This window comes from Schistocerca americana, chromosome 11, assembly GCF_021461395.2.
Source record: "Schistocerca americana isolate TAMUIC-IGC-003095 chromosome 11, iqSchAmer2.1, whole genome shotgun sequence".
NCBI lineage: Eukaryota > Metazoa > Arthropoda > Insecta > Orthoptera > Acrididae > Schistocerca > Schistocerca americana.
In genome coordinates, this window is record NC_060129.1 from 198,220,423 (window position 1) to 198,237,170 (window position 16,748).

Below are 16,748 nucleotides of genomic sequence, written 5' to 3' on the forward strand. Positions count from 1 at the left end.
TTCTTTCTTTTATTGTTTCCCTTGTGATTTATAGCCTTCATATAATTTTTTTTCTCAAACTTAATTTTACATCAAAGTAGGCAAGAATATTTTCTTCATATCCAAGCGTTCTTTATTGCATGTTCATAGTGTTCATGCTTGGACAACACTCTTATAAACTGATGATTTAACTCTACCTCTGCTGTCCCACTTACGTGTGAACATTAAAGCTTTGTGTAATGTAACTGCAGTTTTGTAAGAAGAGCTGCAACAGTTAATCTCCAATTACATACTGACAGTTATGCTGTAATGCATAGAATGTAACAGAAGTTAAGGTTAAAGCCGTGCATAAAGGAAAACGTTTTGACACCATTTCTGACATTGAGAGGGCAACGACAGAGCAACTGAATGCCGTTACAAAAGAAGCCTTCCAGAAATGCATGCAGTCACACATACGACATTGGGACAAGTGCTTTGCCGGCCGAGAACATTGTTTTGGAGGAGATTAAATCATACTCCATCTAAGCTTATTACTTTGTTTCTGATAAAATCATTCACTAACAGTTTTTATGAAAAGGATAGTTGCTACCCAGCACATGGCAGAGATGCTGAGTCACAGGTAGGCACAAAAACTGCGCCCCCCTCCCTCCCCCCCCCCCCCCCTCCCACACACGCACGCACGCGCGCGCGCGCGCACACACACACACACACACACACACACACACACACACACACACACACACACAGAGAGAGAGAGAGAGAGAGAGAGAGAGAGAGAGAGAGAGAGAGAGAGAGCCTCATTGGCTGAAAGCCCACTTTCTGACAGTCTTTTTGTCGTTCCCATCTATGTCTCAGCATCTCCGCTATAAGGTGAGCAGCAACTGTCCTTTTCATAATATTGTCACATTCCGTGCTGAATTTTCGATTGTTTGCAAATCAGTCACTGTGTTGTTGATGACACCTCGTACATGCAAATGCTCTAAACACTATTTCTCCAAAAGTGTCGGTGGTGGAAGTGACCAGAGTGCAAATTAACAAATCGTTAGCTGTATATAAGTTTAGATAAATCTCATCATGAAGGAAAAACTCATTCTTCCCCATTGTAATGTGTCCGTTTCCATGCACAGAGTCCACACTTTCGGCCCCCGAGTGCCCTGGCGAATCGGACGGCCGGCCGGAGACATGCGGCGCAGGAGCAGCAGGTGACGGCGGTGGCTCGTCGGAGTCCACCGCGGCTGCCGAGGCCTCGGCTCCGGACGAGACTGCCGACTCGTCACACGGGCCGGCCTGTCCGCACTGCCGCATACTGCTGGCGGGGAAGGACGCACTGGCGACACACGTTGCCGAGGAGCACCCGGCCAGGTAGGACCGAGTCCTGTGGCGCCGTTTCGTGGCCTCGAGGTTCCCGTACTGTGTGAAGATGGGGAAGGTGTGCAGGAGCTGTCGAATGGAGTAAGTGATGTAGTGGGCAGAATCAGATTAAACTTAAAAATTGGCCAGGTGTGAGTAAAACTCGTACACTGAGGGTTCTCTACAAACTTAGTTATGCGTATAGACTGTTCGTATTTCGGGTATTCGCAGATCTCGTCCATTTTGCCTGTTATCTACAATCGTATTGCTGAGATATCGGTCTGAAAGGTTCAGAGGCTTTCGAGAATGTTTTACACACTTCAAAAAAAGTTTTGCCCGCCTCAGTTCCGAGTGTTCGGGACGCTGTACAGAAAATTGCAATAGAGATCAACATAAACATCATTCCTGCCATTTTTATTGCTCACGAAAACCATCGCACATTGCATGTTGTACCACCATACAGGGAGACCTTCAGAGCTGGTGGTCCAGATTGCTGTACACACCGGTACCTCTAATACCCAGTACCACGTCCTCTTGCATTGAAGTCTGTCTGTATTTGTCGTGGCATACTATCCACAAGTTCATCGAGGCACTATCGTTCCAGATTGTCCCACTCCTCAACGGCGATTCGGCGTAGATCCCTCAGAGTGGTTGGTGGGTCACGTCATCCATAAATAGCCCTTTTCAATCCATCCCAGTCATATTCGATAGGGTTCATGTCTGGAGAACATGCCGACCACTCTAGTCGAGCGATGTCGTTATCCTAGAGGAAGTTGTTCACAAGATGTGCACGATGGGGACGCGAATTGTCATCTGTGAAGACAAATGCCTCGCCCATATGCTGCCGATACAGTTGCACTGTGGGTCGGAGGGTGGCATTCACGTGTCGTACAGCCGTTACGGCGCCTTCCGTGACCACCAGCGGCGTACGTCGGCCCAACATAATGCCACCCCAAAACAGCAGGGAACCTCCACCTTGCTGCACTCGCTGGACAGTGTGTGTGAGGCGTTCAGCCTGACCGGGTTGCCTCCAAACACGATTGTCTGCTTGAAGGCATATGCGACACTCGTCGGTGCAGAGAACGTGATGCCAATCCTGAGCGGTCCATTCGGCATGTTGTTGGACCCATCTGTACCGCGCTGCACGGTGTCGTGGTTGCAAAGATGGACCTCGCCGTGGACGTCGGGAGTGAAGTTGTGCATCATGCAGCCTATTGCGCACAGTTTGAATCATAACATGACGTCCTGTGGCTGCACGAAAAGCATTATTCGACATGGTGGCGTTGCTGTCAGGGTTCCTCCGACTTATAATCCGTAGGTAGCGGTCATCCACTGCAGTAGTAGCCCTCGGGTGGCCTGAGCGAGGCATGTCATCGACAGTTCCTGTCTCTCTGTATCTCCTCCGTGTCCGAACAACATCGCTTTGGTTCACTCCGAGACGCCTGAAAACTTCCCTTGTTGAGAGCCCATCCTGGCACAAAGTTACAATGCAGATGCGATTGAACCACAGTACTGACCGTCTAGTCACGGTTGAACTACAGACAACACGAGCCGTGTACCTCCTTCTTGGTGGAATGACATGAACTGATCGGCTGTCGGACCCCATTCTTCTAATAGGTGCTGCTCGTGCATACATCTTTGGATGGGTTTAGTAACATCTCTGAACAGTCAAAGGGGCTGTGTCTGTGATACAGTAGCCACAGTCACAACTATCTTCAGGAGTTCTGAGAACTGGGGTGCTGCAAAACTTATTTTGATGTGTGTAGTTTCAAATCTGAAACTGCAAAACAAATGACAAGAGGAACATTTTTTGTATGATAGAATTAAAATTAAAAATTTTCTGATATTTTTTAAAATTTTTATTTACTTGTACTGTGAAATCTTTCTTCGTGCTAAATTTCACGATTCTACATCAGCAGGAAGTACCCTATAGGTTTTAATGAGCGAGTTTGCAAGTATCGAAGTATTTGATGTAAATGACTGTATCTTTTGATTACAGTGACTTAGAAGCTTCACTTTCGTATGTTGCCGATGCACTGTATACCTTAATATCTGACATAAGTTTCAACTTGATAAGTTGTCCTCAGAAAAAGGATTTTACACCGACACCAGACAGACAACAAAATTATCATATAAGGGCTCAGTTTTTTCCGATTGTGCTGTGGAACCCGGAAAAGATGATAGTTTTGAGCAGTAGCAGAAATGAGATGATTGACTACGTTAATGTAAAAATTGGGGTTCACAGAAATAGATGGATACAGCCAGAGGGAAATAAGCAGAAGATCAGCACAGGCAAAGAGGGCATTCCTCACTAGTAGCGATCCGCTAGCATCAAATGTAGGCTCTAAATGGGGCGTGTACAGGTGGTGGACACAGCACATTACTGTGCCAAATTAACATTCCAAATGGCCTCCAGGCATATCGGAATGGGAGATACGACAATTCGTCCTCGTGCTCCCAAAACCAGACATGGACAGTGCGAGCTGTGTGAACGGGGACCCTGTCATCGTGGAACACAGCGTTGTCATTGGTAAACAAACGTTCTACCATTGGATGGATGTGATCAGCTAACGTGGTCACCTACCGGCTTTATCCCATCGCTCCATAGTCCAGGTTTTATGGCTTCAGCACCACATTTTCTTGTTACGAGCATTTGCATTACTGACGAGTAGTTTTGGAATTCCTGACCAGTAGTTTTGGAAATCCAGCTTTCCTGGATTTCCCCACTTCTGGAGCTCCCTTTGTGTTGCTCGGTGCCGACAGGATTTAAGAGTGCAATATTCGGTTCTGCAGTGGCTTTTGCAGCTGTCGTCCTCTTTATTTTTCACCAATCTGCTTCAGTTACCGTGCCTCGTGATCAGTCAAAACACAATTTTATCTGTGTTGTGATCAGTGGATGGCGATTGCCCATGTTGTTCGTATGTGGTATAAGTCTTCGATACGGTGCCTCGCGAAACACCAGACATTTTGACTACCTAGGTTACGGAAGCACCGACCTACGAGCACCGACAGTTTCCCCATGTTCGAAATCACTCATCTCTGACATAATGTACTCGGTATGCAGAACAGTATTCTGACCGTGACTGACATTTGTGACGTATTTAGGATGTCGTACAAGTGCTGTTCGTGGTCGAGTACAACAGCTCGACTTGCAGACTCGGCTAGCTTCTGCATTTGTGTTTGAGTGTGCAGTTCGTGCAGTGTTTCAATATTTCTGTCTGCTGGGGCACAGCACTGTGTGGAAGTGAATAGTGAACAGGGAAAAAGTAAATAGAATAGAATCGAAGCGGTTCAGATGTGGCATTACAAAAGGATGCAGATGTGCAAACATTGACTAACACAGTGGTCATTTTTTTTTTAACTTTAATGATGTAGGTATATTTTTACTAATTTAATTAGGGTACTCCTAAGCTGTCCTATAGCGTGACATCTGCAACCTGAATGAAGCTCCATACGTTAATAGAACGGCAATAAACCCTAGTAACTGTAACAGTGGGACGTACCCTCTCCTGTAAACCTCACACGGTGGTTTGCGCGGTATAGATGTAGATGTAGAAGTTAATTTGCATTTCGACCCCTTCCGGCTCTTCCTTCCAGACTCGTCTTGTATATTAGTTTTGTCTCTCTCCTTTAATTACTCTTTTCTGTATGTCCAAACCATCTCAACATACCCTTTTCAATACATGGCAATATATCTTCTTTTACTCCACAAAACTCCCTAAAATTAACTGAATAAACTTTACTTAAAAGTTTTTAAATGCACTACAGGTACATAAAATAATACTGGATACCATACTTAATAACAGTATTATTTATTGATAAAACTAAATTGTAAGGGCTCCATAAAATTAAATCATGACAGTGACTGAGAAACAGTAATGTGAACAGTTGTCTTGCATCTCCTTGGAAAGTTTCCTTTAGTCACATTTGTATGATGATGATTTTAATTTTAGACACATTTCCAGTTTCTCATCAATAAGACAACTTCTCAATTTACTTTTGATAAGATCAACAGAGCTATGCTGTCATCATTGGATTAGCAAGAGGATGTCCAAAAATTGATAGGAAAATATTTGACAATTGTGATATCACTTGATACTCCGCCCCGGTAGCTGAGTGGTCAGCGTGACAGACTGTCAATCCTAAGGGCCCGGGTTCGATTCCCGGCTGGGTCGGAGATTTTCTCCGCTCAGGGACTGGGTGTTGTGTTGTCCTAATCATCATCGTTTCATCCCCATCGACGCGCAGGTCGCCGAAGTGGCGTCAAATCGAAAGACCTGCACCAGGCGAATGGTCTACCCGACGGGAGGCCCTAGCCACACGACATTTCCATTTCTTATTTACTTGATACTCTGCCTTGTTACATAACCTGTGTAGTTATAACATACCTTATAGTTTTGAATTTTTACAACATATTATCCAGCAGTGTTAATAGTTGCTTCACATTGTATATGCACATCTGACCGTGAAAATCACTATGCGTCAGCGTGTCAAATATGAAAGTATTATATACAGACATATACATAATTGTACTGTGCCAATTGCGAGTGTTCTTGTTCACCACCAGCTGGCAACTGACAGAAGCGGTGAAAACAGAGGACCATTTAAAATACAGAAAAAGATTATCAGGGTGATAAAAAAAGCTAAATGTAAGGATTTCTGTAGACCCCTTTTTAAAACTCTGAAAACATTGCCACTGGCTTGCTTGTGTGTATACGAAATTTCACAAAAGGGAGTATCTTAAAAAAAGAAAATCTCTTCAGACACAACTATGATATACACACATATGAAACTAGACAGAAGATGAACCTACACAGTAAATACAAACTTATGCAAAAGAGGAGTGTATCATTCTGTAGCTATGTTATATAAGAATTTGCCTTCTTACCTAAAATGCATACCAACATTAAATGCATTCAAAATAAAGTTAAAACAGTTCTTGCTTGACTACTGCTTCTATTCTTTGTCTGAGTTTATGGAACATCATAATAAGTAAATGTACCAAATTTAACTAATTGTCAATTCATAATATAGTTAACATTGTGCTTATCGTGTCATCTCACTTAATAACTGCTGTTATAACATGTAGTATTGTTGTTGTGGTCTTCAGTCCTGAGACTGGTTTGGTTAAGCTCTCCATGCTACTCTTTCCTGTGCAAGCTTCTTCATCTCCCAGTACCTACTGCAGCCTACATCCTTCTGAATCTGTTTAGTGTATTCATCTCTTGGTCTCCCTCTATGATTTTTACCCTCCACGCTGCCCTCCAATGCTAAATTTGTGATCCCTTGATGCCTCAAAACATGTCCTACCAACCGATCCCTTCTTCTAGTCAAGTTCTGCCACAAACTTCTCTTCTCCCCAATCCTATTCAATACCTCCTCATTAGTTATGTGATCTACCCACCTTATCTTCAGCATTCTTCTGTAGCACCACATTTCGAAAGCTTCTATTCTCTTCTTGTCCAAACTAGTTATTGTCCATGTTTCACTTCCATGCATGGCTACACTCCATACAAATACTTTCAGAAACGACTTCCTGACACTTAAATCTATACTCGATGTTAACAAATTTCTCTTCTTCAGAAACGCTTTCCTTGCCATTGCCAGTCTACATTTTATATCCTGTCTACTTCGACCATCATCAGTTATTTTACTCCCTAAATAGCAAAACTCCTTTACTACTTTAAGTGTCTCATTTCCTAATCTAATTCCGTCAACATCACCCGACTCAATTCGACTACGTTCCATTATCCTCGTTTTGCTTTTGTTGATGTTCATCTTATATCCTCCTTTCAAGACACTGTCCATTCCGTTCAACTGCTCTTCCAAGTCCTTTGCTGTCTCTGACAGAATTAGAATGTCATCGGCGAACCTCAAAGTTTTTATTTATTCTCCATGGATTTTAATACCTACTCCGAATTTTTCTTTTGTTTCCTTTACTGCTTGCTCAATATACAGATTGAATAACATCGGGGAGAGGCTACAACCCTGTCTCACTCCTTTCCCAACCACTGCTTCCCTTTCATGCCCCTCGACTCTTATAACTGCCATCTGGTTTCTGTACAAATTGTAAATAGCCTTTCGCTCCCTGTATTTTACCCCTGCCACCTTCAGAATTTGAAAGAGAGTATTCCAGTTAACATTGTCAAAAGCTTTCTCTAAGTCTACAAATGCTAGAAACGTAGGTTTGCCTTTTCTTAATCTTTCTTCTAAGATAAGTCGTTAGATTAGTATTGCCTCTTGTGTTCCAATATTTCTTCGGAATCCAAACTGATCTTCCCCGAGGTCCGCTTCTACCAGTTTTTCCATTCGTCTGTAAAGAATTTGTGTTCGTATTTTGCAGCTGTGACTTATTAAACTGATAGTTTGGTCATTTTCACATCTGTCAACACCTGCTTCCTTTGGGATTGGAATTATTATATTCTTCTTGAATTCTGAGGGTATTTCGCCTGTCTCATAAATCTTGCTCACCAGATGGTAGAGTTTTGTCATGACTGGCTCTCCCAAGGCCGTCAGTAGTTCTAATGGAATGTTGTCTACTCCCGGGGCATTGTTTCGACTCAGGTCTTTCAGTGCTCTGTCAAACTCTTCACGCAGTATCTTATCTCCCATTTCGTCTTCATCTACATCCTCTTCCATTTCCATAATATTGTCTTCAAGTACATCGCCCTTGTATAAACCCTGTATATACTCCTTCCACCTTTCTGCCTTCCCTTCTTTGCTTAGAACTGGGTTGCCATCTGAGCTCTTGATATTCATACAAGTGGTTCTCTTCTCTCCAAATGTCTCTTTAATTTTCCTGTAGGCAGTATCTATCTTACCCCTAGTGAGACAAGCCTCTATATCCTTACATTTGTCCTCTAGCCATCCCTGCTTGGCCATTTTGCACTTCCTGTCGATCTCATTTTTGAGACGTTTGTATTCCTTTTTGCCTGCTTCATTCACTGCATTTTTATATTTTCTCCTTTCATCAATTAAATTCAATATTTCTTCTGTTACCCAAGGATTTTTATTAGCCCTTGCCTTTTTACCTACTTGTAGTATACCAACTGCATTATTATGCATTTTTATTATGTCAACAATGTAGTCAAAATGACTACTGTATTGTAAACTAACTAGGTTTACCACTGTCCTATATCACATGTACAAACAATTTACAAAACTGATTCTTGGACCATTAAGTAAACAAACCTGGATGTATGTCCCCAGGTGGCACTGTCTCGGTTGACTGGATAATCGTCTTGTATATAGCATAAAGCATAGTTACATAATTCCGTACAATTTGTAATGCATTATTGAGGGCAACTTTTATTTGTGTATTATTATACAATCTGTATCAGAAATGTGTGGGAATTTTTACATATAATTAATATAAGTATCTTGGATATTTTTGTCGGATAAAATATCTATGACATACATTCGGGAACAAGAATGAGACGTACAATATGCCAAATGTACAAATTTTTTAAAAAATAGTCTTCTGGCAGGATATCTATTCTGGTGTACTGTGTGTTGTGCTGCAATTCACGTATGAATGTCCTTAGCTATGTTTCAAATTTTTCATCATGATGGGCAGACAATAAATTTCTTTCTTTTTTTTAATGAAAGAAATGGTGCTATACATACAAAATTATAAACAGATCATGTTAAAAGTGTAATGATAACCTTACATAATTTTAACCACGAAATAACAATGTTTTATTGTACGTACAAGACGTCGATAGAGTCCACCGTGACATGGCCACCTGGTGACTTACGTACAGGTCGTTGTGTTCCCACTACTTATGTCAGTTGCCAGCTGGTGGTGAACGTGAATACTTGCAGTAGGCATGATATAATTATGTTATATGTGTGTACATAATACTTTCACATTTGGCATACCAATGTGTAGTGATCTTCCTGGTAGTGGAATCTGAATATGCTATGTGAAGCAATTTTGAGCACTGCTGGATTATATGTTGAAAAAATTCAAGGGTACAGGTTATGTAACAATACAGAGTATCAAGTGGAAATATCATGATTGTCAAATGTTTTTCTATCAACTTTTGTCCATCCTCTTGTACATCAAATGATGACAGCATAGCTTTGTTCAAAAAATGGCTCTGAGCACTGTGGGACTTCACTTCTGAGGTCATCAGTCCCCTAGAACTTAGAACTACTTAAACCTAACTAACCTAAGGACATCACACACTCACACATCCATGCCTGAGGCAGGATTCGAATCTGCGACTGTAGCGGTCACGCGGCTCCACACTGTAGCACCTAGAACCACTTGGCCACTGCAGCCGGCCATAGCTTTGTTGAAACCGGTCAACCAATAATGTTTTTTTGCAATCTTGGTTTGTGATGTTTTCTTCAGTCACTGTACCATGAAATAAAATTTTTGGAACTACTGATTGTTGGTTAGTTCTGGATAATGAATACCCTTCTCTAGAAAAATGATTTCATCTTTTTTTTAATAAGCAAGCGATAGCTTTCAAAATGCACCTTGGTATGCAGCAGAAGACCGACGTACTCATTCTCTATTTTAACTAATAATTCTTTAAATTGGCAACAATTAATACCTGTAGCAGTGTACGTGTGCATCCGCATGTAGTATTTTGCGGGAGAACCCCACTCGGAGGCCGAAGAACCGCACGTAGCTCACAAATCGCAATTTGCCGACCACTGGACGGAAGGGGAGGTTGATGAGGTGTGTGTTACACCATCTGGGGCTTTCGTGCCTTTAAAGGGAGCCGTACAGGGGAAAAAACTGTAGGGGAGATAGTGATTGAAATATATGCAACAAATACGAGGTACATTCAAGTTCTAAGGCCTCCGATTTTTTTTTCTCCGGACTGGAAAGAGATAGAAACATCCGCATTGTTTTAAAATGAGGCCGCGTTCATTGTCAATACGTCCCAGAGATGGCAGCACCTTATGGCAGATGGAATTTTACCGCCAGCAGCGAGAATGAGAACTGTTTTAAATACTTAAAATGGCGACGTTTTCCTTACTTGAACAGTGTGCAATCATTCGTTTTCTGAATTTGCGTGGTGTGAAACCAATTGAAATTCATCGACAGTTGAAGGAGACACGTGGTGACGGAGTTACGGATGTGTCGAAAGTGCGTTCGTGGGTGCGACAGTTTAATGAAGGCAGAACATCGTGTGACAACAAACCGAAACAACCTCGTGCTCGCACGAGCCGGTCTGACGACACGATCGAGAAAGTGGAGAGAATCGTTTTGGGGGATCGCCAAATGACTGTCGAACAGATTGCCTCCAGAGTTGGCATTTCTGTGGGTTCTGTGCACATAATCCTGCACGACGACCTGAAAATGCGAAAAGTGTCATCCAGGTGGGTGCCACGAATGCTGACGGACAACCACACGGCTGCCCGTGTGGCACGTTGCCGAGCAATGTTGACGCGCAACGACAGCACGAATGGGACTTTCTTTTCATCGGTTGTGACAATGGATGAGACGTGGATGCCATTTTTCAATCCAGAAACAAAGTGCCAGTCAGCTCAGTGGAAGCGCACAGATTCACCACCACCAAAAAAATTTCGCGTAACCGCCAGTGCTGAAAAAATAATGGTGTCCACGTTCTGGGACAGCGAGGGCGTAATCCTTACCCATTGCGTTCCAAAGGGCACTACGGTAACAGCTGCATCCCACGAAAATGTTTTGAAGAACAAATTCCTTCCTGCACTGCAACAAAAACGTCCGGGAAGGGCTGCGCGTGTGCTGTTTCACCGAGACAAGGCACCCGCACATCGAGCTAACGTTACGCAACAGTTTCTTCGTGATAACAACTTTGAAGTGATTCCTCGTGCTCCCTACTCACCTGACCTGGCTCCTAGTGACTTTTGGCTTTTTCCGACAATGAAAGACACTCTCCGTGGCCGCACATTCGCCAGCCGTGCCGCTATTGCCTCAGCGATTTTCCAGTGGTCAAAACAGACTCCTAAAGAAGCCTTCGCCGCTGCCACGGAATCGTGGCGTCAGCATTGTGAAAAATGTGTACGTCTGCAGGGCGATTACGTTGAGAAGTAACGCCAGTTTCATCGATTTCGGGTGAGTAGTTAATTAGAAAAAAAATCGGAGGCCTTAGAATTTGAATGCACCTCGTAAATGAGGACGTTGGCTACTAGTGCTACTCAGAGATGCAGAGGCTGGCACAGAAGGGAAAGTTATTGTGAATCTAATCAAACGAGGTAGCAGACTGATGACCCAAAATAAGGGACTGGAAATGTTGAGAAGAAGCTGACTGCACTTATTGTGTAGAATCGTGGAAGGTGTCTTGGAAGGGTAAGCATTCAGAAGCAAAATTTATGAACAGCGTATTGTGGAAGCTGAAAACTTTAGGTTGGCAGATTATTATGCCGCTGAAAAGGATGTAGCGATGTACGATCTTTCTCTTCTTCGTAAAATGTGTGCTACGGACAAGTTAGATCTCGGAGAAAGCGAGCATCCTTGTCGTGTGCATAAATTTTTTTCTGCCTTTCTCTCTATAAATCTTGGTATTGGGCACTGGCTTGAATCACGTGTGCTGAGAGATTTCTTTTTTTCAGAACAAACCGTAATTTTCCCATACTAATTTTTTCAAGTTCCTTTTTTTTTTTTCGGTGTTAACCAACTAGGACTAGATAACAACTTCAGTTCTTCATCTCTCTTTTTGTTGTTTCCTATTCTTCCAGGATGCCCTCATTTTCTCCTCGTGTTATCTTTTCCTGTGTTCTGTCCGTGCTGTTCTCAGTTTCTTATGTCTTCTGCATTGAATGGTTTCTAAATTTAGGATCCTATCCTTAAAAAGTTTTTTTGTGTTATTTCTGGTTCTTTGATGTTTTAGTTAATTTTTTTATTTCTGTGGGGGTTATGACCTGACGGAACTAAAACTGTCTGCTCATAGCTGTGGTTTCTTTGATTGCTCTGGAGATGGCTGATCGGAACGACAACATACGAAACGTCAGTTCACTTTATTATGTAACTGAGAAAAAAATTAACTGTATTTTACACAGTTCTCTGCCATAGGAATGAACCAAAAATTTACAAGTACAGTGGAATTTCGATTGCTGTTTTTACATTTTTTGCTGTTCTGCACCATAAATTTGTAGCCCCTGTGAAAAACTCGTAAGATAGATGCTAAAAATTCCCCGATTTTAAATTTCTTCATAGTAAGGTTTACCTTAATTCTAAGTTCTTATTCGATGACTTGCTTGACTTCATGCCGTTTTCTATCTATTGACATTTGGTGCTACTGACCGAATTGTAAGTGGCACTGAAGATAGGTGGTGCACACCACGGCTGGTGGCGGAATTAAGGGAAAATTTTAGACCGATGTGGAGAGGGGAGATGTGAGAGTGGAAATGCTGATGTAATCTACAATCGGTGTTGCTAACATAACTCGCAACATTTATCTTCACTGAGCAATTATGATGCAACTACTGTTAGATTGCAGCGGTGACAGAAAAACAAGACAGTCGACGCGAAGTGTTCTAGACTGAGCCAGTAAGTGACAGATGGGGCAGCAGTAACCTTTTCTCATGGCACTTATAACTCGGTCTCATCTTTTTGCACGTATTTCCAATGTACTGTTTTCAGCAATAGTATCAGTTGTCAACCTTTTAAATTCAAAACTGAGTCTCAAAGAATAAGCTCGGTCACAATCAAGGGAACATCGCCCATTTCCAACTAGTGAACTCTTACTGGCAAGGGACTTGTTAAGTCACCCAATAGCCAGTGCAGCCACCACATAAAACAAGGGTGCCTAATAGATGTGTGGAAAGGGGGCAGCGTCCCTTCAGCAACAGGAGTGCAGGTAGTGGTGAAAGCATTTTGTGAAATGCTGAAAATATACTTCTCATGCAGGTGATGTGCAATGAGAGAGATGGCACAGGAAATAGAACAAGGGTTTTGCGATAGTACATTTGAATGACTTTTGTGTTCGAATCTGGCACGATACAATTGCAACAACTGCATACACCAATTGTGTATATACAGGGTGTACATAAAGTCCAGAAACACTTTCAATTATATATTTCACAAGAACTAAACATTTCACAGATGTAATACATACTGCATTTTGAAGAGAAACTCTGAAAGTTTTTTACGAACCTCCGATATGCGAACCGTGACTGACCCGGCAGACGTAAATACGGTAATCGAATTCGTGCCACATCCACTTCACTCACACTGGGCCATCTGCTTCTCTTCCAGGCACAAGCAACCCATCGTAATGAATTTGTTGCGCCAGTGGTAAATGGCATTCCTTCTTGGTGGCTTCTTACCGTACTTGGTTCTAAACATCCATTGCACAGCTGTAGCACACTTGTTTCTGTCAAACTCCGACACACGGAAAGCTCGCTCCGTACCTGAACTCGCCATATTTTCGACTAGCACTGACTATGGCAAATTAACAAACTACGCTCTGGCAGTATACATCGAAAAAAGCTTTCAGGGTTTCTCTTCAAAATGACATATGTATGATATCTGTATAGTGTTTGGTTCTTGTGCAACAAATAATTGAAAGTGTTCCTAGACTTTATGTACACCCTGTGCTTTGCACCACATGCATTATGCACTGTAGGTCGTAATTTACACACTGTATAGAAATTCACTGAACTGACTTCTAATTAGCTTTCAATGTCAATTGGGGAAGTACACTCATTTTTTCACGTCTCTGTTTCTGTAATCAAGCCTAAAATAACACTTAAACGGTGGTGAGCATGTGAAGTGTGGCTCATAAGAAAAGCGTTAAACAATTACAGCAGTGGTGATGAAGTAAGTCATTAAGCAGATGTCCGCATTTGTTAACCAATTGGCTGTCAATTTTTGCTTGTTTCTGGGTAAGCACAAAGGATGATCTGTCAAAAACACTTGTTTTGAACGTATAATGTGTGGTTGTAGCACGTCAGAAAACAGCTAGATTGCCTCGTACCCGGATATCAGTTTCACCTTTTTGATGAGTTTTTACTTGCTGTTACACATCTGTGATTTTTTAAGAACTGATGAAATTCATCATCGCAAATTAATGCATAAACATTGTATCGGACATTTAATTTCCTTCATTTAGACAGATTTTATGCAAAGTATCAGAGAGGATTGCAATCTGTAGTCATATATGCCACTTACATTTGCTTCTGCTCATATTTTGTGTAATTCCGTAATTTCCTCAGTTTTCCTTTTTTTAAGCTTTGACCACATGAAAATGTAAAACGGGTTTCACTCTATCTTCGACCAGTAAAGCATCACTTCATGCACAGAATTATAAACATTTCTCTCGTAGTGTAAGTTCGACATAAAGTAACCGTTCCACCTGAGACTCGAACAGTAATGGTGTTGTAACTAGGTGACGTCAACTGCTTCATCAGAAGTCAGGAACCGGGGCAGGGCGAGTGTGGCCTCTGTGCTGTGGTGCTGAGAGAGGGGGCACGTCTTCAGGAACACCTCCCATTTGTTGTCGAACACTGCAGCGACGTGACTGAGGTCTGCACGTAGCTGGCTTTGGTGTGGCACTGGGCTCTTTGGACTATTGTTGATTTCTTCCTCAGGTGCATTATTGCTTCCGTAAATGTTTCTCTTCGATGCTCCAGATTTTTTCTTCACTTGTTGTTTTTGGTGTCAGTATTTTATCTCTGTGTGACTTTTTAATGAAAAGCCCAGTTCACTCCTCTAGTAGGATGGTTTTCTTCAATAAAGAGAGGATAGTCTCTCTTAGTCTGGTATTTTTACATTGTGTCCAACATTTGCCAAATAGTTAATTTTTGTTATTTTGGTCGTTCAGTTGAGTCACCGATTCTGTTTTCCGTTGACAGTATTTTTGCATCCTAATCACCTCTTCATCAGGAGTAGTGAGCTATGTTCTTACACATACTAGGTGTGTGGTCCGTGATTGGACTTCGGAGTATTGCAGCAATATTGCCTCCATTTATAACCCACTTCGACTCACGACACTCGCTACGTCCTTCGATGCTCATTTGTTTCACGAGTCCCGCACTTATTTTCCACAAAACACAAATTCCCTCAGCCTTTCCTAGTTGCGGCTTAGCTGTCAAAATATTCTGCTTAAAATGGAATTGACAACCTCACTGAACACTCGGAAGAACACCATTAATGAATCGCGGAGAAGACTTTACTTATAAAGTGTACTCCCGAGCTCCACGGCTTTGCTGAAAGGCACTATTAAGTACACCACCGAGAAGTTTCTGTTCAACTAGTTGCCTCCAAAATAAAGCTCTCTAGCAGCTTTTCGGTCATATGTGTACAAAACTGTGTACGGTTTTTCTCTGTTTCTCTGCTGTCTGCTGTTTTTTATCATTCTCAGTTCTGTTACTCTTTTCTCTGTTTCTCAGTACTTTCTTCTGCTGGGTCTAGTTTACCTCACAGTTCAGTTTCGCGTAGCACCTCACACGGGGGTCATTCTGGCCGTGTTGCAGTGTGGCGACAGACGACTCCGCCGAGTCGACGGTGACGCCGGGCTGCGGTGACGATTCGATAGGGCTGAAGACGCACATTTCGTCAGCTCTGGGAGGTCTGCTGGACCGGGCCCTCGACAACTGGCCGGAGAGGGGACTCGGCCTAGGGTAGGTGGAGCACTGCACACTTCTCTAGGGCCTACACAACCGGCTGCGTAATTCAAATCTAGTAAATTTGTATGTTCAAATTGATGTGTAGTGTATGAAATCTGTTGAATAATTATTTCAAGAGTGTTAAATGTTTGTCACGGTTACTATTTATTACTAGATATTAGTGTCTCCAGTTTTGGCATGCTATTGCCACAAATAGATGCGGTGTGAGCATTTACCAAAAAAAAGTTTCATCCGTAGCTAAAGGAAGTAGTTCTATACTCAGGTTGGCTATTTTGGCCGTAATAATACCACATTTCTCCGTACAGTATGATCCTATTTTGTAGTGAAGTATACAAGGAAGTTCAGTAAGTAAACCAACACAATTTTTTTTCTGAAAGCATGTTGTTTTTATTAAGGATTCCAATACACCATTTTATTCCTCACTCTTTTTGGCTACAAACCTCGATTTTTCAACACAATCTCCTTCAGCGCGATGGCCTCACTACACCTTACGCGGAACAATACACACACGGTACCACTCTACTGGTCAGCGTCGGAGCCGAAGCCTCGCTGCGTCGATAACGTCACACGTACTGCTTGCTGTGGCGAGGATCCTTCATTGGACTAAACTGGTGGAAGTTGAAAAGTGCGAGACATTTGCTGTAGGAAGGATGAGGAAGAACACTCCAATAAAGTTTTTTTAGCTCCTCTCTGGTGTGCAGACTTGGATGAGACCTCGCATTGTCTTGAGGAAGGAGACGTTTGTTTCCATTTTTTGGCCTACAAATATCTGCGATGCTCCGGTTTTCCACCAAAAGAAACTCGGTGACCCCTCCCTGCTGGGAACGCACATCCATTACAGAACCATT

General features: G+C 42.4%; 1 protein-coding gene across 1 annotated transcript in view; it reads left to right on the plus strand.

Moving 5' to 3' along the window:
* Window positions 1-16,748, plus strand: part of LOC124553552 — a 262,796-nt gene that overhangs the window by 136,166 nt on the left and 109,882 nt on the right. Inside the window, exons 16-17 of the mRNA XM_047127399.1 lie at window positions 1,107-1,341; window positions 15,748-15,894. Of these exons, the coding sequence (XP_046983355.1) occupies window positions 1,107-1,341; window positions 15,748-15,894 (382 nt within the window). The remainder of the gene's footprint in view (window positions 1-1,106; window positions 1,342-15,747; window positions 15,895-16,748) is intronic.